The following is a 26,629-nucleotide window of genomic DNA, read 5'->3' on the forward strand; positions in this document are numbered from 1 at the left end:
AACAACATTAATTCCACTGTAGATATGTAAACGTTCAGGTAAAATGAGTTCAGGTAACTTCTCCAAAGTCATTCAGCTAAATGGCAGTGGTTGCACGTTAACCCAGTTTGTCTATCTCCAGAAGTGAAACTTGAGTTCGATGTGGAAAGTCAGGTGTAAGAGGAGAGAGGACAGAGGAAGCTGTGCTAGAGGAGAACAAAAAGACGTCATGGTGGGAAAGATGTATAACCGTGGTAAATTCAGCTAAGCACCTTGATAAGGAATTTTTCAGTCACTGGAGTAAAATTCCTGTCTGACAATTTCCAATTATTTTTATTAAGTTCGGTGTTTTTGGTGGTTAAGGGCTTGGGCTATGTCAGTTAAATAGAGCTGGCTGTTTCTACTCTGCCACATTATAGCAATACAGCCTTGGTCAGGTTGCTTAAACCTTCTAATTCTCAGTGTCCTCATCTGTAGCATGGGAGAATAGTAGTATCTGCCACATAGTATTGGAATAAAGTTTAACAGTAGATAGTGATATAATGTTTATTGAGGGCATACTGTAGTCCAGGCACTGTGCCAGTGCTTCATATGCATTGTCTCATATAAAGCAGTGGGAACATCATCTAGTGCTCAGTTATATCTGTACCTCAGTTTGCCATGTAAAAATTGGTATAATAATAATAATAATAATTCCTTTATCACGGTAGAATGAGGCAATGAATGTGCCACTGCTTAATAACTATTAAAATATTTTATGAATGGTGTTTATATGGCACCATGAGAAGACAGAAGACAAGCCATACTCAGAGAATAGGAAAAATGTAACATAAAATAGAACAACCAAGGATTGGACATCCTTTACATACTACTGATATGCATAATGAGTATGCACACCAGTGTTCAAGAGGAATGTCAGTGTTTAATTTTTTGAAGAATAAAGTCAACTCTGTATAGCATTATGGTTGCTATTTGGTCTTAGAGGATAAGCAAACCTGAATTAAAATCCTGGTTCAGCAACTTGTCAGCTATGCAGCCCTGGTTGTAAGTTGGTCAAGTCTCAGTTTCCTCATCAGTAAGCTGTGGGGATATCAGTAGTACTTTGTGGGATAAAATAAAATGGAGTATGTAATGTCTTTAGAAAAGCACCAGGAGCATAAAAGTGTTCAATTAGTAGTAGCTGAAAATATTGAAAAGGAAAGTTAAACACTACAAATTCTGGTGGAACTGAAGATCCATCTCCCCTTTTTATGGACCAGTCTTCTTGTCACTTGAGATAATACCTGAGAGGAAAGAAATTGGAGTGATTAATTTCCTAGTCTCTGGTGCCAAGTGGTCATGTGCAGTTAATCATTTTAGTACATTGTTGTTGTTGTTATGTGCCATCGAGTTGGCCCCGACTCATAGCGACCCCTCTGAGGCAGTATCACTACGGAAGTAGATTGCCTAACCTTCCTTCCGAGGAGTGGCTGGTGGGTTTGAACCACCAGCCTTCTGGTTAGCAGTCAAGTGCCTTAGGCACTATGCATTGGTAAAAGGCAAATAGACAGTATTTTTTTCCTCTTCATTTTGATAGAGTTTTATATATTAAAAAAACTCACTGCCATCGAGTCAATTTTGACTCATAGTGACCCCCTTTGGGTTTCTGAAGTGGTAAATCTTTATGGAAGCAGATTGCCCAGTCTTCCTTCCACAGAGTGGCTGGTGGCTCTAAACTGCCAGCCTTCCAGTTAGCAGTCAAATGCATTAGGCTCTGAGCCTCTAGAGTTTTATATGGAGAAGTGGAACTAACATGGAACTTTTGTGCCAGAAAGATATGAGTTTTAATCCCAAATCTGTCACCTGCTAGTTTGGAATCATGCATGTTACCTTTTCTAAACTGCTTCCTCATTTCTGTGCAGAGTTGATGTAATCATTAAATATGAGGTTGTATGTAAAGTACTAACATCAGTCCTCAAAACTTGTGAATTGTAGAGTAATAGCAGAGCAAAGTGATAGTAAGCACAGACTGAGGACCCAGACTACCTAGATTTGAGTCCCTGCTGTGTGACCTTGAATTTCTCATTCACATCTTTATAATGGTATCATAAGAGTACCTGCTTCCTCTACCTCATGTACAGATGGCTGTAGAAATGGTTTTTAAATAACAGTAGTTGTTCTCATTCTTCCTTATCAAAAGATTATTTGAGGATGCAGAATAGAAAATGAATAATAACTAATGATGAGAGGAAAAGAAGAATGTACACTTATAAACTAGAATGACAATAGCTAGAGAAAGAAGAGCAAAAAATTGTGCTTTTATGAAACTTAGATTGGTGTTTGGATGCCTAGTACTGTACAAGAATTTGTATTTCATATCTGGACATAACAAAAGCTCAATCCAATTCTTTTTGTACAGTGGTGAGGAGGTTCTCAGGAAAGCAGATCATGGATGATATCCTCTACTTTGGGAGCTCTGGTGGCATTGTGCCTAAGGCATTTTGACTGCTAAGCAGAAGGCTGGAGGTTCAAACCCAACAGCCACTCCTTGGAAGGAAGGCGTGGCAATCTACTTCCGTAGAGATACTGCCTTGAAAACCCTAGGGTCTAGCACTCACTCTGCCATTGCCTTGTTCAGTTACTAATAATTCACTTAATCTTTTGAACCCTCAGGTCCTCATGTTTTACGACTTTGTTTTTAAATATAACTACAAATCATCAGTTGGGCTTTTTATTTTATCTTTGATTCCCAAATGCTAGTATGTTAGCCTAAAGTGTGAGCTTTCCTTGTTTCAGCTATGCATACCATTCTCATCAAAGACTAGTGAAATCTATTCTTGGAGAAATATTTAAAGCAGCAGAAGTCCAGGATATGAAATTGTTTTTTTTAAGTAAAAGGTCTATAAGTAAAAGTTAATATCACTTTTGGAAAGAGAACTTGAAATGATGTCAATTTTTTTTCTTTTAAAATCTTGGTAATAACCGAATATTTACCTATTTAAGTTAGTTGAGTGGACCAAACTGAATATAGGCTGTAAACATAAACCCCCCTCATTTTCTAAGTTCTAATAATTTTTAGTAATTTGCTTCATTACATGATTATCTTATAATCAATTATTTTTTTTATAAGTTCATAAGAAAAATTTTCCAATAAAGAAAACATTTTCTTGTTAAGAGTAATATATGTTCATATAACCGTTGTCAAGGAAACAGCAACTGGGAAATGTTTGTGGATTCTAGACAAAATATTATTTAATTCACTTTGTCCTTCCTGTGTTTAAGAAAATTAACATAATAATAGATGCTTAATTAAAATTACTAAAATTGTTTTCACAGTTCAATGAAACTAATATACTTGATTTCTTTCCACAGTCTTCATGAATGCAGCAATTCCCATAGCAGCTGTTCTTGCTGTAAGTTATGTTTTCTTGCTTTTATAAATGGAACCAAGTCAGTATTTATAAATGATTTATGAACAAGGATGTGCGGGGTGATTATTTACATTACTTCATCTCTGCCTCTTGCTCAAATCCAGAGTTTCTCAGCTGCGGTACTACAGGCCTTTTGGACCAGATAATTTACCTGTTACAGGGGCTGTCCTGCACCTTAGAATGTTTATCAGCTTCCCTGGCTTGTACCTACTGGATGCCAGTAGCACCACCCAGTCATGACAATCTAAAATATCTCCAGCTATTGGCAGATGCCCTCTTGGGGAGCAAAATTAACAGTGGTTGAGAAGCACTAGCCCTTTCTTTTATCAACAAGGTAGTGCTAAATCAACAATCAGAAATGATGAAATGATCACATTATATTTCAAATAGCAATGACAAACTCAGCAGCTGGTATTATTTTTAGAAATGTAAATAAGTCTGCACTGGAAACCAGTGTTGACAGTTTTTAAAAAATATCCCCAATAGAGACCCTAACAAAATGGAACGTTCTCTTTTTCTTTTAGAGTTTAGTATTGTTTGGAAAGAGCCTAGTTGGTTGTTAAGAACTCTGAATTCTTTCCCTAGTTATTACCCCTACTCTAATTTTACAGAAGTCAGTTTCCTACTCTGCCTTTCTCGTGAATTTACTGCTAGGATGATCCATAAACCATTAAGTACTCTACCAACAGCAAGTATTGTTTTACTTAAAGAGTAATTTGGATGAAGTAATTGTTTTCTTAGTTGCAATGGACACATTGGCATAGCAGAATATATTAAGCTTGTAAAGTTGAATGTAAGCACTTGTGAAACTTTCTTCAGCTTTCTCTAAAGAAACCCTTTCTTTGCATAGACATTTGTGACACATGCATATGCCAGTGGGAACAATCTAAAACCTGCAGAGGCCTTTGCGTCACTGTCACTCTTTCATATCCTGGTCACACCTCTATTCCTGCTCTCCACAGTGGTCAGATTTGCGGTCAAAGCCATCATAAGGTACACACTTATGAAATATCTGGAACTCTTTGCTTGATTATAGAAATAATATGCTTATGGCATTAAGTTTGAAAAAGTGTGAAAAAAAGAACGTTGAAATCTCTGCATAGAGATAACAGTTGTTCAATTTTTGGTATGCTACCTTTTAGTCTTTTATTTATTTCACATAAAAATAATTATTTTAAAATAAAAATATCAAGTATATATAGCTTTGGCTCCTTATTTCCCTTATTAATTTTTTCACTTTTCCCTCATTAAAATTTTATAGTACACATTGTTTAAAGGTTTTGTGATATCTTACTAGTAGTACTATTATTTAATGATTCTCTTTTTATTGGGCATTTAGAATGTTTCCATTTTCTCACTAACATAAATAACAAAGAGTGAAACAGCTTTGTTTACTTTGACTTTTCTCTGTTTCTTGGGATAGCTTTCTGGAATTGAGAATATTAGTTCTAATAATGGGCATGACTTTAAAGTCCTTGATGAATATGGCTATGTTGCTTTCCATTGATGGTGAAAGGGTATACACATTTTTAAGACTTTTTTTTTATGAATATGGACATAATGGTTTCCACTGAAACTCTGCTAGTTTATACATGCACCCACAGTGATGCAGAGGATGCACATCAACACATATTTACTATTTTAATTTTAGTTTAATATGGCAAAAGTGAAAAATTCCAGGGTTATAGTCTCTGGAAATGGAAAGGCTTACAAAACCACCTAGTATTTTGCTCTTTTAAAATATACATCTATAATATTGCCAACCAACTTTGTCTCAGACTTATAATTTCCCAGCATGCACAACTTGGAAAAAGAGAAGTGAGATGGTAATGACCATTCCCCACCATTTTTATGTGTGTAAATAAGTACCATACAAAACTACACTGTATCTAGCAGAGTGTGTACTGTGTTATACTCTTATAAACAAGGAAGCCTTAAAGTAGTATTTTGCTTTTTGCTATAGGATCTTATAAGCCTTTTAATAAACACTAAATATCATATTTTATCTTCCCTTTGAAAAGAATACCATGGATGTTGTTATACTAAAGGAAAATTGGAAAAATGAGACCTTAAATATGTAAGGCATGGTGTTGCCATTGACAGCAATGCAGAACATCTGTTATAAGGTCTTTTAAAATGACATAATTTTTTCTGATGTCTATTTATTACTAAGAAAACTAGTACTTAAAATTCAAAATCCCTCAATCTCCAGCTTTATACAGTAGTTTATATTGGCTTAGAAAAAAACAGTTTCCATCGAGTCAATTGAAACTCATGGTGACCCATATGTGTCAGAGCAGAACTATGCTTCATAGTTTTCAATGGCTGATTTTTTGGAAGTAGACTGCCAGACCTTTCTTTCCAGGAGCCTCTGGGTGGACTTGAACTTCCATCCTTTTGATTATCAACTGAGCGCATTAACCATTTGCACCATCCAGGGATTCATATATTGGCTTAATGATGTTAGTATCAAATAACATTAAAATACATATAAATTATCATATTATAAACCAAGATCTGGTAGGATATAATAGTAGCATATGATGGTTTCAATCCTATTTTTTAAGATAAGTCATTAAAAACCAGTTTTGGAGATGTTAGAGTTTAAAGCTTAAACCCTCTGACCTCATATGCCTTCGCTCACTTTCTTTTCTTATTGTTCTGCCTTCTGAGACACTTGTACAGATTACTGACTGATTTTTGTAGCACCGTTTCCAAATTAGGCAGTGCTCTGGAAGAGAAGCTACTTCAAACAATAAAATTGATAAATGGCCAGAGTCTGCTATTTTGGTCCTTATTTTCACTTTCTCCATTTAACAGCTGTCCCTTACATGGTTGCACTTTTAATTGAAACTTGATTTTGTGCTAGAAATGGAGATGGAAAGGAGTTGATAACTTATAAAGGAGAACTCCAGTAAAAGCAGGGGTGACCAGACATCAAGGGCTTTAGGAGTTGATTTGACAAACGGACAAAAATATCTATAGATGACCCCCAAATCCATAGCCTGTAGCAAATCCTAGTACAGCTGAGGGTGGATAACATTCCCTGTATATTTGTGCATAGCATTCTTCCTTCTGTACATCCCAGGGAAGTGGCATTTGCCAGTTTGATAAAGACCAGTCTGTCTTCAGGGCTTAGCTCCAGATACCGCAAGCCATAGGCCAAATATAAATCTGTTTATAAAAACTTACTTCTCTGAAATGAGTTTCAATGGTTGATTTGTGGGTTCCACGGAGATGGCTGGTCAACAGAAGAGGTCAGTCCTTTTTCCCACTGGTGGCTGGTTCTGGGAACCCAAGTGAGCATTTTCCCAGTGTTGACTGGACTCGACATTTTCTTCTGTGCCTGGAAATCCATAATTTGTCTTTGATGCCAATTGGCCCACAGCTAGTTGAGCAGTCTGTTTATAATTGGAGGCTATGGTCAGCTTTTTTTGAAACCACCTCCTCAGGGCTATGGAAGTCATAAGTTCGATGCATTCAGAAACGTGGTGGGTTATAATAAGGTAGAGTAAATTCCCAAATGTGCATTGTAGTAGTAGTGCATTTTAAACCTCAGCTATAGGAAAACTGAACCCCATATAAAGTTTTCTGCTATAGGAAAATTCTATGCTTTCTTTTAAAAGTGTTTAGCTTGTTAGCAAAAGTCCTATTCATGGTGCTCAATGGATGGGACCATATCTATGTATACACAATGGCATGGAAGAAAGAGGCAGTTATGATTTAAGTTATTTCCTCGCCTCCTCAGTGGTCCTCACCATTGAATTTTCTGGATATTTTGGGGTAAAATAGTCCAATCTGCATTGGCAAAGAAGGAAGAAGAAATGAAGAAGAGTTACTGATATCTCAAACATTAAAATGCTTGCCTCACTTTTCCACTTTATTTGTAAGGAAATAATTTATGTGTTTTGCTTTCTTGGAGGAGAATATAAGGATAATCTCCAGTTGATATGTAGTGTCCTTTATAAATAATTTGAGTTTAGGTTTTTGGTAATTGATGTATAATATCGTATCTACGTCCAAAGATGTTGTTTGCCAAGGGGGAAAAAGCAAAAAACTAAATTCCTTTGTTTTTAATCTCTCTCTCTCTTTTTTTTTTTTTGCTTTGTTGGAAAACTACTTTTTATCCTTTTTCTCATGTACCTCCCAAAGGAATGTATGCTTGGCTAGCCTACTGCATTTACCTTCAATCAAATAAATTGTTACTGATATTTATCGTAGATCATGCATACACTTTGGCCTGGCCCCTGTATTTCGGTTTACAAAATTTCTTATTTCCTACAAGAAAAACATGTAACTGCCAACAACAAAATCAGTTTTTCCCAATCAATGTAGTATTCCTCCAAGGTTCTCAAGCTGTGCCTAAACACCCGACGTGAAATCCAAGAAGTGAAAAAATAACACGTGTAACTCAAATCTTAAAATTTTGTGAATTATAAACAAATGAGAAATTAATAAAATATTGAACTATAAAGATGGAGGAGGCAGGATAACAAATTGCTTGGTGTCAAATCCTGGCATTGCTGTGGGATTCATTGTTTGATCTCAGATACATTACTTAGTGTATCCTTATACCTCAACTTCTTCATTTGTCAGATGAGTACAATTATAGCTCCTGATTATGGTGGTTGAGAGAATTAAATGAAATGATACATGAGAAATTCCCAGCTCATTACATAAATATTTTAGGTATTAAAAAAAAAAAAATCCCCATTTACTAATTCACCACCATTTTCCTAATCTCCATTCTATCCCTCAGAGAGAGATCTTCTATGTGCCAACAAACATTTATTAACATTTCAGGTACATTACTAGGGATTAGGGTTACAAGAGGTCCCTGGGTAGTGCAGATGGTTTACTGTTGGCTACTAACATAGAGGTTGGCGGTTTGAACCTACTCCTGGTGCAGTGGAAGAGAGGTCTGATAATCTGCTTTCATAATGGTTGCAGCCAAGTCAGCCCTATGGAGCAGTTCTACTCTAATTTACGGGATTGCCTTGAGTTGGAATCGACTCTACAGCAACAGGTTGTTTTTTTATTTTTTTAGAGATTGTCTAGATGAAAGGCAGGGCAAAAGTCTATAAGGGAATTCACAGTCTATTTGGAAAGACCAGGAAGAGCAGCTAATTACAATATATTGTTATGCTGTGATAAAGCTATATACATGGTGTGCATGAACCTAGAGGTGAAGATCATTGACACCTATTGAAGGCAAGGAAAACAACCTGGTCAGTGATGGTTTAAAGGAAGTTCCTTTATACAATAGTAAAAAGTAAGTAGGATTTAGCCAGTTGAAGAAGGAGAGAATATATATTCTGAAATAGGGAGTAACCTATGCTAGAGGCAGGGATGAGTAAGTAAGTGAGAGGACTCTAAAAATAGCTGAGTAGATTGGAGAAGAGTCCCTGGGTGCTGTAAATGGCTGATGTGCTCAGTTGCTAGCCAAAAGACTGGATATTTGAGTTCATCCAGAGATGCCTCAGAAGAAAGGGCTGGCAATGTACTTCCAAAAAATCAGTCTTTGAAAATCCCATTGACCGTGACAACAGGTTGTTATGTGCCGTCGAGTTGGACCCAACTCATAGCAACCCCTCCTTGGGTTTATGAGGCAGTATCTCTACGGAGGAGTGGCTGGGGGGTTTGAACCATGAGCCTTCTGGTTAGCAGTCAAGTGCCTTAGGCACTACGCTACCAGAGCTCCCAAAACACAAGTGCTGTTTCCTCCCGGTTTCGAATCAGGGACCTTTCGTGTGTGAGGTGAACGTGATAACCACTACACAACTCTGGTTTGACATACATGGAACACCATGAGTTTAAGTCAGCTCAGTGGCAGCTGGTTATGATCAGAGAATCGACATTGATATGGAGAGTGTCAGGTGATGAAGCTGGAGAGTAAAATCCTGCTCAGCTTGTGAAAGATGCTAAGGAGGCTGAAAGACAAAGAGATACCATTTATTTTAAGCAGAGAATTGTTACAGGAATAGATTTAGAATTTAAAAAATAGAAACGTGCAGGGTGGGGGAAATTATTTCCTTTAGTCAGGAATTATGAATTTTCCTAATTGTTTTCATTCTGATTTCCTAAAGAACCTCATTGGATAGGACCTGCTTTTTCTATTACCCATATATTTGTTCATTAATCATTTAATTGAGGAATTACTATGTAATATTTTAGGCAGTGGGCTAGAGATGAAAACTTTTGCTCTGACAGAGTTCAGGGTCTAGTGAGAGAGATAGATATGCAATCAGCAGAAACAAAACAATGACAAATTAACAGCAGAGGCAGTCACCCTCAGACAGAGAGCCTAGAATGATTGAACCAGGGAAGAGGAAGAAAGAAAAAAGGTCAAAGAAAGATTAATGTTGGGATCTATTGATATTCATTGTATTTGGAGTCCCAAAGTAGAATGTTATAAAGAGGAGAGAAAGCTGCTCCCCGCCTACCAATTACACTCAGAGGTCATTGCTGCTTGATGCTCTTGGAGCACGGTGCTCAGTTGTGTCGTAAAAGCTTCAGTGAGATTTGTGTGTATACTAGAAAAGTGAAATGGAGACTTTAATCAACTGACTTTGCTTAAATCTCTGAATCATTGGTTTATTCCTTCTTTGATTTATTCAGCAAACAATCATTAAGCAATGTGTGCCAGGCATTGCTGGATTTAGAGTTATAAAAGAAAATGAGCCTGGCCTTTGAACTTACCTTTGGGGACAAAGACGTAGTATGAGATTGCCTAAAAATGATTTTTTTTTATTTATAAAGCTGTGCTCCTTAAAATTGAAACTATTCAAAACATAAGAAGAGAATAACAGCTAAAATCCATAAAACTGAAGGATTAATTGCTATTTAAGATGAATGAAATGTCATTTTCATAAGGTGTTTCTACCACTGTGTCTTTCAAGTCTCTGTGGTCAGCCTTTGCTCCTAAGCTTTGTGTTTTCCAAATCTTTAAGACTCAGAGAGTAATAGTCAGACTGTCCTAATGGATTTTATCTACCTTTATATTTCTGATGAGGGGGAGTAGTTTCTACGGTATGCAAGGCCAAAGGGCTTAAAGATCATGGCGGCAGACTAAATTAAATTTACTTTTCTTCATTTTATTAGTCTGTCACAGAAATAAACTATGCAGGCCTAGCTGGAGGCACTTAAGTTGATTACAAACTCAAATGAAATTAAAAGAAAAAAACCTTTTATTTCTAATGTATATTTTGCAATTTCCTCTCACAGGCAATACTTACTCTGTAGGTAATGCTGCATGCATAAGCTGGTTTGTCCACTTTCATCTTATCTTGCTAATAGGAGCATTTATTTCCTTTGTAAGTTCATAGAATTTTCTTTTAGTGTATTGTTTTGTTTATAGGAAGATCTCTCCAATCATGTTATTATTTTTTAAATAGATAACATATTTTTTGCTCCTAACCCTATGATAAAGAGCTCTGGTGGTTCTGTGGTTAAGGCATTGGGCTGCTAACCAAAAGGTCAGTGGTTCAAACTCACTAGTTGCTCTGTGGGAGAAAGATGAGGCATTCTGCTTCCATAAAGATTTACAGCCTTGGAAACTCTATGGGGGTTGCTGTGATTGGAATTGGCTCAGTGGCAGTGGATTTGGTTTGGGTTTTTACCCCATGATACTGTTTGAAGAGAATTAAAATGGAAGAGGTGGGTGTGCCATGGAGTTTTTGCCCAGCCTAAGGAGACCTTGGAGTCCCTGAGTGGTGAAATGGTTTACACACTTGGATGCTAACTGAAAGGTCGGAGGTTTGAATCTACCCAGAGGTACCTCCGAAGAATGTTCTGGTGCTCCACTTCCCAAAAATCAGCCACTGAAAATGCTATGAAGTGGTTTTACTCTGACACACAGTGTCACCATGGGTTGGAATTGACTCAGTGGCAACTGGTGTTTTACAAGGAGATGTTTGCAAACTCTCTTGTCGATTAGGGTTTTTCACCAGTAACATGCTTATGAAACACCAAGAAATCTTGTTAAGAAAGCATATTTTGATTCAGTAAATCAAACACCTAAAATTCTCTGTTTCTAATAAGCTCCCGGGTTATGTTGATGTTACTGATCCTTGCAGCATCCTTTGAGTACGAAAACTCTGGAGGACTTTCTCCTTGCCAACTTGAGAAAATTGTGTAATATATAGTATTTAAGCAGTATAGAGGAATGGACTCTGGGATCAAATGGCTGGATTGTAATTCCAGCTCTATCTGAGATTTATATGCTAAATGGTTTTAGGCAGATTACTTAACTTCTCTGTGCCTTTCTTCCCCACATTTGTAAAATTAGAGTAATAAGAGCTCTTCCCTCATTGGTATTATTATTTCTAGCAATCCTATTCCAAGTTCCTCTATAATTCCACTGTCTTCTAAAAGGAATATAATTGCTGAAAGATTGAAGAAGAAATGCAGCAGAATTTAGGATGACTAACTCATCCCAGTTTTCTTGGAATATTTCTGCTTTTAGCCTTGAAAGTCCTGTGTCCTAGGGACCCCTCTTGGGCAATTTAGATGCTTGGCCACCTTAGCTGAATTCTCAGTTGGGCTTGAGAAATGACTCTCACAGGCTCACATGGTAAGTGGGAGTGGAGGTGGGAAGGATCTAAGTTTAGTCAGGTAGAATTATTTGAATTATATGGCTTTGTTGGTGGTGGCTTTATTTTTAACCCTTACCCTGTTTTTGTTATTTTTCCTATTGCAGTGTTCAAAAGCTGAATGAGTTTCTCTTGAGTGATGAGATTGGTGATGACAGCTGGCGAACTGGTGAAAGTTCTCTTCCTTTTGAATCTTGTAAGAAACACACGGGAGTTGTAAGTCCTTTTTCTTTTTATGTAAGCTGTGAATGAGGAGACTTAGTGATGCAGTGGTTAAGCATTTGGCTTCTAACTGAAAGAGTGGTGATTAGAACCCACCAGCTGCTCGTGGGAGAAGGATGTGGTACCCTATTTCAGCAGACCTAATAGGGCAGCTCAGATGGCATAGTGCCTAAGGCGTTTGACTGCTAACCAGAAGGTTGGCAGTTCAAACCCATCAGCCACTCCACAGAAGACTGGGCAATCTACTTCCGTAAAGATTTACCACCTCAGAAACGCAAAGGGGGTTGCTGTGAGTTAGAATCGACTGGACAGCAATGAGTTTGGTATAGGGTTGCTATGAGTTGGAATTGACTCAAAGACAGTGGTTTCATTTTTTATTTTAGAAGCTGTGAACAGGGGACCACCTCAACAGAATGCATGGTTTAATATGGGTGAAGTTAGAATAAACTCAACGCTTCATTTTTTTTTTTTTTTTAACTTACGTGAAGAAAAATTGCCACCTGCTTCTACAACAAACCTCATAAGTTTAAAATCAATAAGCAGATGTGTAAGGCTTGTTTTCATAAATCATGAAAGAATTATCCAAGAGGAACAGCACTTGTTCAACAGAACAGGAAATTAAGAGGTTATTTAATCCAAGCTTTATAAAAATTAATACAAAATAAGCTGACTACCCCTCCATGAATGCTTGTATCTTTCAGCTGTGTTGCACTTTTTTATTTTAAAAAGTACTTCTTAATGCATATGCCCACTTAAAATACTATACATTATATCCACTTAATATGTTACATTGTCTAATATTTTTATTTTCCAGATGAATATATTGAGTTTGCACGTTGTTTGACTTGAATGAAATGATAGGATTTCTAAATAACAGAGCTTGAACTAAAATCTAAGCTTCTAACTCTTAGGCTAAATCATTCATTCATGTCACAAATATTTAATCAGTAGTTACATGGAAGTCCAGAGATATAGTCAATATTATTTTATTGTGTATATAATATCAATAAACCATTTACTATGTGTTTTTCTGTGCTTCCAGGCTTGTAGATTTGTACTGAAGGGTACAAGTCTTTGCCAAGACTTAAGGGTATAGCTATGAACAAAGTAAACAGTCCTTCCTCTAATAGAGCTTGCTCTCTAGAGGCAGGAGCCAGATGTTAAACAAGTAAATAAATGAAGTAATTTTAGTTAGTGAAGAAAATAAAATGGAGTATTAAAGAGTGACTAGTAAGGACCTCTGGTGGCATAGTGGGTAAGACATATGGCTGCTAACCAGAAGGGCAGTAGTTCAAACCCATTACCTGCTCTGTGGGAGGAAGATGAGGCAGTCTACTTCCATAAAGATTTTATAGCCTTGGAAACCCAGTAGGGGTCACTGTGAGTTGGAATCAACTCAGTGGCAGTGGATTTGGTTTGGTTTTTGGTGTACTCAGTGTGGTCAGTTCCTGGAAGTTCTCTCTTTGACATTTGAGGTGAGACCTGAATGAAAAGAGTGTTTGAGGTGGAAGAACTTGCATGTGCAAGGGCCCTGAGGTAAGAATTAATTTAGAGTGTTCAAGGGAGAGAGAGACATTATGGTTGGAGCCTGATGAAGGAAAGGGGGATGAGGCAAAGTAAAAACAATGATCAAGAGTCTTGAAGACCATGGGAAGAGTTTAGATATTACTTATATGCATTAAGAACCATTGGAGGGTTTTTTAGTAGGGAATTTATTATTCTGTTTGTATTTTTGAAAGATCACTTTGGCTATTAGGTAGAAAAAGTCTATGGGAGGCAAGAGTAGAAACATCTATGAAGAGATCATTATAGTAATATAGGCAAGAAATGATTTTAGTTAGGAGTAGAGTTTTGTTGTAGTTGCAGTTGACATAGTGAGAAGTGATCAAATTCAGTATATGTTTTTGACATCGAGCTAATAAAGACTACTTGCTGATAGACTAGATGTTGGGGATGAGGGAGAAACAGGACTCAAGGATGATCCCAGGTTATGGACTTCACCTCTGAGTACATGATGACCCATTAACTGCAATAAGGAAACTGAGAAATTAACAGGTTCATGTTGAGGTGGAATCAGGAGGTATATTTTGCACATGATAATTTTGACGTACTTATTTGACATCTAAGAAGAGTAAGATCAGGACTGGATATACAAATCTAGGAGTCTAGCCTTTAGGTCATATTTAAATCCATGGGACTAGATTATGCTACTTTCTTGAAAGGTATGTCTAAAAAATTCCAATTCTTTAATATGTATATTTCATAACAGTAAAGTAGAAAGATGTTATTCTAAAATGAGTCATGTTATAAGTCAATGTTAGTTATTCATGGTAGTGTTTTGGAAAATATGAATGTATTTACCCTTTTGTGACCAAATGAAATTGCTCATGCAGTCTCCTGTCTAGAATAGATTGGGATTCTGAAAGTCTTTACCAGGGAGTCCATCTATATTAAATTTTTATTCATATCATGTTTAAAATTTCTAAGAATAGTGAAGCTAAGTCTTTGACTATAATATTAGACTTACTGTTCTCTTTTGCCTTTATGGAGTTCTTTTTTACTTTCTGCTAAAGTATTTTATTGAGCATGTGTGGTTTTGTCTGAAAAGAAACTACTGTTGTTGTTATGTGTCGTCGAGTTGGATATGACTCATAGCGACCCCTCCTTTTGTTTCTGAGGCAGTATCACTACGGAAGTAGATTGCCCCATCTTCCTTCCAAGGAGTGGCTGGTGGGTTTGAACCACCAGCCTTCTGGTTAGCAGTCAAGTGCCTTAGTCACTATGCTACCAGAGCTCCTGAAAAGAAGCTACTGCCCATGTTTATATCCACTGGAGTAAGAATGCTCGACAACAACAACAACTAAGAATGCTCAAAATGTTTGTTTGCTAGTGTGTCGTTAGGTACATACAAAAAGAATACATTAAACAATGCCTACATTTTTAGGCAGCAACAAAGTCAAATTTTTTATTAGAACCAGCCTTGTCATGCTTTGGTTGATCTGCTACTACCAAGAACTTGTTAGATCACCTTTCAGAGGTATGGAGATGGGCAGAGTGAAATGACCTCAGGTAATGGGACATAGGAGGTCATGTTCATGAAGTTAGGGAAGTTTTTAGAGTTTTAGAGTTTGGTATTAGATGAGAGATAGAAGAAAAATTGAACTGAGAAAAAGTTTTTGGAAGGAAAAAAGAATCCCCTTCAAAAGCATCCAATATCTCCAGGGTTATTGAAACCAGACTGGGCTTCTGATGTCTTTCAGGGTCGTTCATCACTGCTGATGGGCCAAACCGCAGAACGACAAACTTTGTAAAATGGAATGAAAAAAAAAAAAAAAAAAACCTGTGCTTTAAAATAACACTAATGGAAACCCCTTCTTGAGAGTGCTTAAGACGCTATGTATTCTGTAAAAGCTTAGAGTTAAGTGGTTTTGGCTGTGGAATCTCCATGGAGAATTAGTGACATTCTAGAGCCAAAGTCTCTTCAAATTACATCTGTGGAGCTCCAACTCAAATCTCTGTCAACACATTTCCTTCTCCCACCCTCTCCTTAGTTTTGTGAAGAGTATGAAATCATTCTTTTTGGACCTCTGGGGCAATTCTACTATAGAATTAAGGACTCTAGAAGACAGTGAATTTTATGTGTAGGTCTAGACCTGTTTTGTGTGGAAAACATCCTTAGCTTAAATAATAGTGGTTTTCTACAACATCTCATGCAGTGAACTTCCAGAATCTATTGCAAGGACTATGAATAGGGGTGCGAACAAAAACAAAAATAAAATACAATTTTATAAATTTTTTGTTTAGTTAAAACACATTAAGTATTTCCTATATGGCATAACCATTGCTAGTGCTTTACTTTCTGTCTTCTTGGTGGCTTTTTTGCATGTAATCCAGCACTGTATTATTTGATAATTTGATGTCCTGTTGAGACACCAAATAATTAAACTAGAAAGCAATATCTTGTTCAGATGTAAATTACTGATTATTTGAGCCCATTCCTAATTCCAAATGTAGAGTTCAATGGATTTTTCAAAGGGCCAAACCTGAAATTCCAAGAGGAAAAAAAAGTTTCAGAGTTCTGGAATCCTTTGCTATAATCTCTTTGAGGTGTTTAACTGAGACAGATAATTATGTGTGTTGCATTGCTTGCTTACTGGGTTCCTGGACAAATTTTGAGTTTATAAATATTTTCAAGTTAGAGGTTTACAGAGGTGAATTATCTAGCGTTTCTTTAGCCACTTGTCTGTATCTATGTGAAATTAAAATAAAAATGAGCGAATGGACAAATGTATAGTTATAACCTAATTTAAGTTCACTTGAAGTATGTGAAGGCCATCAAAGATTCAGCTGGCATCCTCTTTATAATGGATGTTTTAGTCCTTTGACTAGGAACAGCTCTATTACATTTGAAGTAGACTAGATTATTCTTTAATACTTACTGATCTCCTTATAAAACAATATACATCTTTGGGAAAAAAAAAAAAAAATCCTAGAACTATATACTTTTTCTCACCCCTCATGTGTAGCTCAGTCTGATGTATGTGACGGTATCAGATTCAAAATCCATGATCCAGAGAGTTCTGGTTACCTAGTGTCGTTCTGACAAGAATACACCACAAACGGGATGCTTTAACAAACAGTTTATTCTCTTACAGTTTGGAGGCTTTAAGTGCAAGTTCAAAGTGCCAGGCTCTAAGGCCTGGGTGAAAGCCCCTCAACCTTGGGATTCAGCTCTGCCTCCTGCTCTCACCTCATTGGAGCCAGAGGTGTTTCTTCACTCAGACAGCTGCTGGCTGCTGAGGCTGACAGACCCAAGGTTGCCAAGTAAAAAGGCACAGTCCCGATGTTACCAAACCATGCAGCAAGCCATTAATTTTAAGTCCATTATAAGTCCCAAGGTCGGCAGAGCATGGCAGGCTGCCGAACAATGACACGGCTACACGCAGGGTTCAAGTGTGCCATAAGCTAGAGACCATTCCCCTAGGCTTCTGCTTATATACAGAAAGCAGACCACATTTCCTAAGGCAGCTACTCAGCTACTTGTGGTAGATCCCACCATGGAGTTGATTACCAGTCTCATCATGGGGAATAACTACCACCAGCTGCCCAGCTACTCCACCAGGCCCAGCCAACTTGACACACAAAATTCACCACCACACAGAGGATGATGAGTAATATACTGGATAAATATAGGATATTTACAAGCCCAACAGCCTCACAAGTAGATTCTATTTTGACCTACATTAATCTGATGACTTTCTATAGGATTCGCAATTATTTTAATTATCTAATTAATTAATTATCACTGGAGAAATAATATGCAAAGGCTATTTTAGAGCTTAGTCCTTTAACTTCTGTTACTTGTGGGTATCACATTTCATATTTTCACTTTTATTAAGAGGCCTGTAAATTGGGATAAATTGTTGCTTAAGATTTTTCATTATTCAGTTTTGAGAAACCATTGAAATAATTAAAATATTACACAAACTTTACATGTTTCTTTTCTTGGAATTCAAGTGCTAGGTAGCAATGTGAGTTAATGTTCATGAAAACTGCTCTCTTTTTCACACAAGCTTCAAGTTGTGTTCTTTTCCACTTGGAATGCAGCAGCCGAAAACTATAAACAGGAAGCAGCCTGGACGATATCACCTGGATAGCTATGAGCAATCAACACGACGTCTCCGTCCTGTAGAGACAGAGGATATTGCAATAAAGGTTATTTTATTTCATGAATCCTTACATTTGTGTCACTATTTTGCAGTGAAGGTCTGCAAATGTCCTAAATTGTGTCTTGAAACCTCCCTATAATGATCCTTAATCCTAATTAACATTGTGAAAAGTATTCTGATAAGCTTTTAATTCTCAGTTCTTCTGCACTTCCCAGCAGGGTTTTGCTTCAGCATTTTGATAGCTAGAGAAAGTATTTCTTCTGAATCTAGAAGCTAGTATCCAATGTATTTCCTCTGGAAGCTTTAAGTCCAAGTCCAAGTTCAAACATAAACTGTTATGTTTATCTACAAGTAAATTGATTTATAGAGGACACCAATATTACAAATACAGTTTTTAAGGAAATAAATTAGATAATAATTATTTTCAGCCAGGAAAGGCTTAGACCAGGGTTGCATGCATTCACCTTACTTCTCAATACTGCCTTTGATCTAGTTTCAGTCTCATCTTTTGTATACTTCCCATGCATGTGTGCTTTGGCAGAATTGGTTACACAAGCTTAGGAACACAGGCTGAGGATTGATGGTTGAAATAAGACCCAGAGAAGGAAGGGTCTGTGCTGTGCAGGGAAAAGACACCCACAGCAGACAAAGGCCTCTGACATAGGAGCCACCAGAGTCTTGAAAATGAGCCCTTCTAGAAAATTAGTCCAGGCACTGCCCAGCCCGGTTAGAGAGAAAGCTCTGTGGGGTCAATAGTAAAATCGAGAGTCACAGTTAAATCTCTCTGCTTAATGCCTGCCACAGTGTTTTAAAATGCCAGTCAGTTACGGAGAGTATAATCCTATCCCCCCAGCTTTCTCAGGTGCTCATACTCACTGTTTTATTGAAACTTCCAGTAACTTTAACCCCTTCCTTTTCTCCCAGTTCAGTAGTACCTTTCCATAGCAATCCAACCTGGTACCGTCTCCATATCCTAACCAGGCTGTTAAGTGCTGTGGAGAAAATGACACAGTGGTAGAGGTTGGCACAGCCATAGATGTATTATCTCCAGCCTCAGCTGACCCTCAATAGTTCTTGGTGATCCTGTTGCACGTATCTCATCAGCATTATTTTCCATAACCTACAGTAGCTATTCAACTGTCACCACTCTTCCCAGCTCCTTCTATCTCTCCCTTAGCCACTTCCTTCCTCAGATAACCTTAGTTCCCAATTCATTGAGAACAGAGGTTGCCCTGAGGGAGTTCTCTCAATTCTTTTTCAGCCCTGTCCCAAGGCTTCTGTAGATTTGTACCTCTTCTTGGTTCCTTGCCTACTTTTTCAGAAAAGACAGCTTCTCAGGCTATATAATTTTATTAAGAATCATTTAGCCACAATTTCTTATACTGCTCTAGCCAGCTCTATTCATCATTTCCCACAACAGTTTTCTGATCGTATGCCTTTTCTTACTCTACTTCTTTATGCAGAAATGCCTTCGTTGAAATTCAATATATTTTTAAAGCCAGCTAAAAGTTCTCTTCCAAGAAGTTACTTTTTTTTTTTAACTTATCCCAACATAAATGACATCTTTTCTAAATTGCTTCTGCACTTAATACCTGCCGATCTCCTCTGCTTGTTACTTAGCCCATGCAGTCTTGTGTTGTACTTATTTCTGTCCACGGTTTGTTGACGTAACTGTCAGCAGTCTTCTATAGAGCAGGGAGAGTGTATCTTACCTTCTTTGTAGCCTACACTGTTCCTAACACATTGCCTCATGCAGAGTGGGTGTTCAGGAAATACATGTAAAGCAATAAATTATTCTGCTCTTCCACCACCCTCCTTCCATGATGAATTTCATGCATATCTGTGCTGTGCCATATATTTTATAAGTTAGAGAAAACCTACGTGGAAAAACACAATCCAGCCTTTTCAAGCACAGTTTTTCACTATCTTAAGTTATTAATTTTATTAAGAACTTTCTAAGGCTATATTTTATCATAATTTAGAAATCACCAATCTATGCTACAAAATTCCTAAACAAGAATATTCTCAGAAATTTCATTATGTATGGTTTTGAAATAAAATATTAATTTATGATCAAGGTATATCTTTAGTTTCTTCTTGAATTTTCAGCCACCCTCCCTTCACTTATCTGTCTCAGCCGTTCCTCCCTTGCTTTTGGGTTCTGTCCTGTTGTTGTTAGGTGCTGTTGAGTCAGTTACGACTCAGAGTGACCCTGTGCACAACAGAGTGAAACACTGCCTGGCCCTGTGCTATCCTCACAGTCCTTACTATGCTTGAGCCTATTTTTGTAGCCACTGTGTCAATCCATCTCACTAACAGTATTCCTTTTTTGCTGATCCTCTACTTATCCATGCACTATGTCCTTCTTTAGGAACTGGTCCCTCCTGATAACAAAGTATATGAGATGAAATCTCACCATCCTAACTTCTACGTAGCATTCTAGCTGTACTTTTTTCCAGGACAGATTCATTCATTCATCTGGCAGTCCGTGGTATATTCAATTCTTCTCCAGCATCATAATTCAAAGGCATCAATTCTTCCATTTTCCTTATTCATTGTACAACCTTCACATACATGTGAGGTAATCTGGATTCTGTCATACTTCTTTTTATTTTCCATTTATAATTGTTAAAACTATTGAGTCCACAAGAAGGTTGATAAAACAAATAGATTACTTTGAATGAGTATGGAGTCTTGTGATTTTTGCTGATTCTTAGGTTTATACCACAAAGCAGTGTTGCTTCATTTTTGTGCTCTAATTTTCTCTTTACTATTTCTTCTAAGTCTAGTGAAAAGAGAGAAATTCACATAGCTCTTCAAACTCATTAATTACAAAATGTTCTCGTATGCTAACCAAGTCATTTTGTTGGAATAATTTGCACTTATTTCTATCCTTTACTTTGTATCATCAGAAGGACTCCCAGAATTACCTAGTAGTGAGAAAATAATCAATGTAGGGGTTACAATGGAAAATATTTGGCATGATTGATTTTTTTAAAATGCTCACAAATGAATGCTCTAACAATGCTAAATTTTCAGAGGAAATTGCTGTAAAATTTTAGCATTTCTTTACATACTATCAGTAACTCAAAAGCCCTTCCCCAGTCTTTATTGTTTTTCATTTATTGCACTAAATACTTACAACTCTCAACTGGAATTTGATCATTGTGTGTTGAAAGTCTTTCAGTGTTTTCAAATTAAATTTTGTTGGGGTTATTATTCTTTAATATCACATTTATACATAATTTTATGTTTTATTTTCTTTATTCTTATTCTCTAGGTCACAAATGGATACTTTTCATGGGGAAGTGGATTAGCTACATTATCCAATATAGATATTCGAATTCCAACAGGTAAGAATATTTATTACTCATTTTTGTAATTATTAATGATCATAACCATGGTTTTTTCAAGATAACTAAAAAACCTGTTGTCATCGAGTTGGTTCTGACTTAATCCAAACCAAACCAAACTCACTGTTGTCGAGTGACCCCTCCTTGGATTTCCAAGACAGTCTCACTAAGGAAGTAGAGTGCCCCATCTTCCTTCCAAGGGATGGCTGGTGGGTTTGAACAGCCAGCCTTTTGGTTAACAGTCAAGTGTCTTAGGCACTACGCCACCAGAGCTCCCTTCTGACTCATAGCTACCCAAAAGTACAGAGTAGAACTGCCTGATAGGGTTTCCAAGGCTGTAGTTTTATGGAAGCAGACTGCCACATATTTCTCCCACAGAACAACTGGTGAGTTTGAACTGCTACCCTTTCAGTTAGCAGCTACATGCTTTAACCACTGCCTCATCAGGACTCCTTCCAAGTTAATTGAGCCTAAAAAAAAATGAAAATTTTTTTAATGGCATAAAAATTATTTATAGGTACTCACTTATCCACAGCCACCACTCATCTGTCAGCGAAGGCTTGTGTGTTGCTATGATGCTAAATAAGCTTCAGGCAGCTGCCAGACTGAGCCTGACTAGGAAGAAAGGCTTGGTGATCTGCTGTCAAAAATCAGCCAATGAAAACGATCAAGTTTTCATAACTTGAGATAACAAGGAACTGACTGCAAGCAAGCATGGGGATGGCACAGGACTGGACAGTGTTTCATTTCATTGTACACAGGGTTGCCATGCAGTAGGGAGCTGACTTGATGACAGCTAACATAACATTTGTTCCATAGAGCTGATGAGCCACTGAATCAGTGTGATGGTGATGTTGTTATTGTTAGGTCAGTGCCAACTCATGGTGACATTATGTATGACAGAACAGAACCTTGCCAGGTCTTGTGCCACCCTCATGATCATTGGTATGTTTGAGTCCATTCACTGTCATAATGCTTGGAAATTATTAGGCATGAGTTTGTTTACAGAGTGCATACCTTTTAAAAAGTTATATACTGTTGGTTTACTATTTACTGATTGATGCCATGTAAACAATAGGGTAGTTGATTTCCCATTTTATTTGATAAAAAAATTAAAGAACACATGAAAAAATACTCTGTTAATGATGAAGAAACATGAAGTTTTCAAGATATTTAAGGCTCTAATATCCAATGATTTTCATTTAAAATGCCTGCATAATTGAATAAAAATGTGTATCAAAGTGAGAAACTGAAGACAGCATCTTAGTACCTGAAGCAAAATCACGGAAATCTCAGTTATATGTTTTAGTCAAAATTGCCTTTTGTCCTGAATGAATTGAATAACAAAGGTAAAGCTAATTTAGATGGGCTAGGCAATTATTTAACTGCCCTCTTTACGTATCTCAGCTATTCTCAGTATGAAAAATAATGAATCAAGATCTGTATATTTTCATTTTTCTAAAAGACTTATAGGAGCTCTGGTAGCATAGTGGCTAAAGCACTTGACTGCTAACCAGAAGGCTGGCGATTCAAACCCACCAGCCACTCCTCGGAAGGAAGGTTGGGCAATCCTACTTCCGTAGTGATACTGCCTCGGAAACCCAAGGAGGGGTCGCTATGAGTCGGGGCTGACTCGACGGCACATAACAACAACAACAACAAAAGACTTATAAACAAGGGAAAAGGAGCTGCTAAGAATGCCTTATTTCTGGAGACCAAAACTGTCCATTGATTGTAAACCTTAACATTTTCTAAATGTGTTTTGATTTTATTTTACTGATAATTCCATCTCGTCCTGCTGCTGGCCTTTGTTGCATTTCTCCAGGTCAGTTAACCATGATTGTGGGCCAAGTGGGATGTGGAAAGTCTTCCCTTCTCCTTGCCATTCTCGGTGAGATGCAGACGCTGGAAGGAAAAGTTCACTGGAGCAAGTATGTGTGTTTTTAATTGTCCCCACCCCCTTTTTTTTTTTAATATATCTGCTGATTCTCCAAGGAGAAATAATAGAACAATAGATTCCCATGTTACAAATTTGAGGATCCCTCGGAAATAAACACAACTTTTTAGTTTTTTTAATTAGTGGAAACCTTAAATGTCATAAATTTTAAACTTGCAAACAATTACTGTAGACATTTATAATAGTATAAACTAGTATGTTGCTGACAAAAAAAGTGGTTAGAATTGTAAAGACAGATTTAAAAAATAAAGACAAATTTTGAAAATAAAAGACAACACAAAAAATAAAACTACAGTATTTATTCTACTAAATAAATGTAAAACTACAGGTCAGTATCTCTTATGAATGTAGATGTAAAAACCCTTAACAAAATACTAGTGAACAGAATCCAACAACACATTAAAAGACTTGTACCCTATGACCAAGTGAGCTTTTTTATTCTATGAAAGCAGGGATGGCTCAACATTAGAAAATCAATCAATGTAATACACTACATCTGTAGAACAAAGGAAGAGAACCACAGTCATCTCTATAGATGCAGGGAAAGCATTTGATAAAATTCAACACTCTTTCTTTAGAACAAAGGAAGAGAACCACAGTCATCTCTATAGATGCAGGGAAAGCATTTGATAAAATTCAACACTCTTTCTTGATGAAGGAAGATTAGAATAGAAGGGAAATTCCTCACTATGATTCAAGACATATATGAAAAGCCAGCAGCCAACATTACTTAATGGAGAAAAACTGAGAGTTTTTCCCTTCAAATCAGGAACAAGAAAAGAGTGCTTGCTTGCACTCCTTTTATTCATTATTGTATCAGAAGCCCTACCCAGAGCAATAACACAAGAAAAAGAAATAAAAGATATCTAGACTGGAAAAGAATAAAATTACCTCTATTTACAGATGATGTGATCCTATATATAGAATATCCCAAACAGCCCACAAGCAAACTTCTAGAGCTAATAGAGGAATTTAGAAAAGTTGTAGAGTACAAGGTCAACAAACAAAAATCAGTTGAGTTTCTATACACCAGCAATGAGAAATGTGAAAGGAAAATGAGGGAAGCAATTCCATTTATAATAACATCTAAAAGACTAAAATACCTAGGAATAAATCTAATCAGGCACATGAAGGACTTATACAATGAAAAAGATAAAAAAAAAAAAAAAAAAAACTGATGAAAGAAATTAAGGACTCGACGGCACATAACAACAACAACAACAACAAAGATGTTTCATGTCATGGCTTAGAAGACATAATATTGTTAAGATGTCAATACTACCCAAAACAATCTATCATTTGAACACAAGCCCTATCAAAATTCTAACAGCCTTCTTTACAGAAATAGAAAAAATCAATCCTCAACTTTATATGGAAAGGGTAGAGGTCCTAAATAGCTAAAACAATGCTTAAAGAGAAGAACAAAGTAGGAGGACTCACACTTCCTGATTGTAAAGCATACTGTACAGCTACAGTAATCAAAATCCTGGTTCTGATATAACAATAGACACATAGACCATTGGAATAGAACTGAGAGTCAGAAATGAATGCGTATGTCAGTGGTCAACTGATTTTTGACAACAATGGTATGTCTATTTGATGTGGAGAGAAGAATGTCTTCCTTAAAAAGTGCTGGGAAAATTGAATTTCCACATGCAGAGAAATGAAACAGGATCCTCACCTCATACCACACAAAAACAAATTAAAAATGGATTCAGGACCTAAATGTGCAAACCATAAAATTCTTAGAAGAAAAGGCAAGGGTAATGCTGTCAGGTCTAGCTTTCAACAATGCTATACTTGTTAGATGCTGTTGAGTTGACCCTGACTCAGAGTGACTCTGTATACAACAGAACAAAACAATGCCCAGTCCTGCACCATCCTCACAATCCTTGCCATGCTTGAACCCATTGTTTCAGCCACTACATCAGTCCATCTAGTTGAGGGTCTTCTCCTTTTTTGCTGACCCTCTACTTTACCAAGCCTGATACCCTTCTCCAGGGACTGGCTCCTTCTGACAAATGACCAAAGTACATGAGATGAAATTTGACCTTTCTCACTGCCAAGGAGAATTTTGCCTGTGTTTCTTCCAAGACAGATTTGTTCATTCTTCTGGAATTCCATGATATTTTCAGTATTCTTTGCCAACACCACAATTCAAATACATCAATTCTTCTTTGATCTTCCTTATTCATTGCCCAGCTCTCACATGCGTATGAGCTGTTAGAAATACTATGGCTTGAGTCAGAGGCACCTTAGTCTTCAGAGTGATATCTTTGCTCTTTAACCCTTTAAAGAAGTCTTTTGCAGCAGATTTGCTCCATGCAATACAACATCTAATTTCTTGACTGGTGCTTCCATGGGTTTTGATGGTGGATCCAAGTAAAATGAAATCCCTGACAACTTCAATCTTTTTCTCCATTTATTGTAATATTGCCTGTTGGTCCAGTTGGGTGGATTTTTTTTTCTTTTATGTTGAGTTGTAATCCATACTGAAGGCTGTAGTCTTTGATCTTCATCTTCATCAGTAAGTGCTTCAAGTCATCTTCACTTTCAGCAAGCAAGGTTGTGTCACCTGCATATAGCAGGTTGTTAATGAGTCTTCCTCCAAACCTGATGCCATATTCTTCTTCGTATAGTCCAGCTTCTCGGATTATTTGCTCAGCATACAGATTGAATAAATATGATGAAAGAATACAGTCTTAATGCACCCTTTTCCTGATTTCAACAATGAATTATCTAACATAATAATGAAAGCACAAATAACAAAAGACAAAATAAATAAATGAGTTCTCATCAAAATTAAAAACTTCTGTTCATCAAAAGACTTTATCATAAAAGTGAAAAGATAAGTTACTGAGTAGGAGAATATCTTCTGAAACCATATATCTGACAATAATTTAATAACCAAAATATATATAAAATTTCAATAGTTTAACAGCAAAAAGACAAAGAACCCAATGAAAAAATGGACAAAAGACTTGAATAGACATTTCACCAAAAAAGGCACTCAAATGGCCAGCAAACACAAGAGAAGATGATCAGCAGTATTAGCCATAAGAGAATTACAAATCAAAACAGCAATGAAATGCAATTTCATTCCCACTAGGTTGGTTGGCGTAGTGCCTATGGCACTTGACTGCTAACCAGAATGCTGATGGTTCAAATCCACCACCAGCCACTCCTCGGAAGGAAGGTTGGGCGATCTACTTCCATAGTGATAGTACCTGGGAAACCCAAGGAGGGGTTGCTTTGAGTCAGGTTTGACTGGATGGCACATAACAACAACAACAGGATGGTTGGCATAGTGCCTAAGGCACTCGACTGCTAACAAGAAGGCTGGTGGTTCAAACCCACCAATCTACTGGACAATCTACTTCCATAGTGATACCACCTCTGAAACCCAAGTAGGGGTTGCTGTGTGTTGGATCCAACTCAATGGCAGTGA

The 26,629-nt window shown here is 37.0% G+C and overlaps 1 protein-coding gene across 1 annotated transcript in view; it reads left to right on the forward strand.

The window, feature by feature from the left end:
• The window catches only part of ABCC9 (ATP binding cassette subfamily C member 9), a 169,307-nt gene that overhangs the window by 62,672 nt on the left and 80,006 nt on the right, over nucleotides 1-26,629 (forward strand). Inside the window, exons 11-16 of the mRNA XM_007946781.1 lie at nucleotides 3,331-3,371; nucleotides 4,240-4,382; nucleotides 12,088-12,196; nucleotides 17,810-17,917; nucleotides 21,152-21,224; nucleotides 23,050-23,155. Of these exons, the coding sequence (XP_007944972.1) occupies nucleotides 3,331-3,371; nucleotides 4,240-4,382; nucleotides 12,088-12,196; nucleotides 17,810-17,917; nucleotides 21,152-21,224; nucleotides 23,050-23,155 (580 nt within the window). The remainder of the gene's footprint in view (nucleotides 1-3,330; nucleotides 3,372-4,239; nucleotides 4,383-12,087; nucleotides 12,197-17,809; nucleotides 17,918-21,151; nucleotides 21,225-23,049; nucleotides 23,156-26,629) is intronic.

The sequence above is a fragment of the Orycteropus afer genome, unplaced genomic scaffold, assembly GCF_000298275.1.
Source record: "Orycteropus afer afer isolate SDZICR_OR568_19922 unplaced genomic scaffold, OryAfe1.0 scaffold00171, whole genome shotgun sequence".
In the NCBI taxonomy this organism is placed as follows: Eukaryota; Metazoa; Chordata; class Mammalia; order Tubulidentata; family Orycteropodidae; genus Orycteropus; species Orycteropus afer.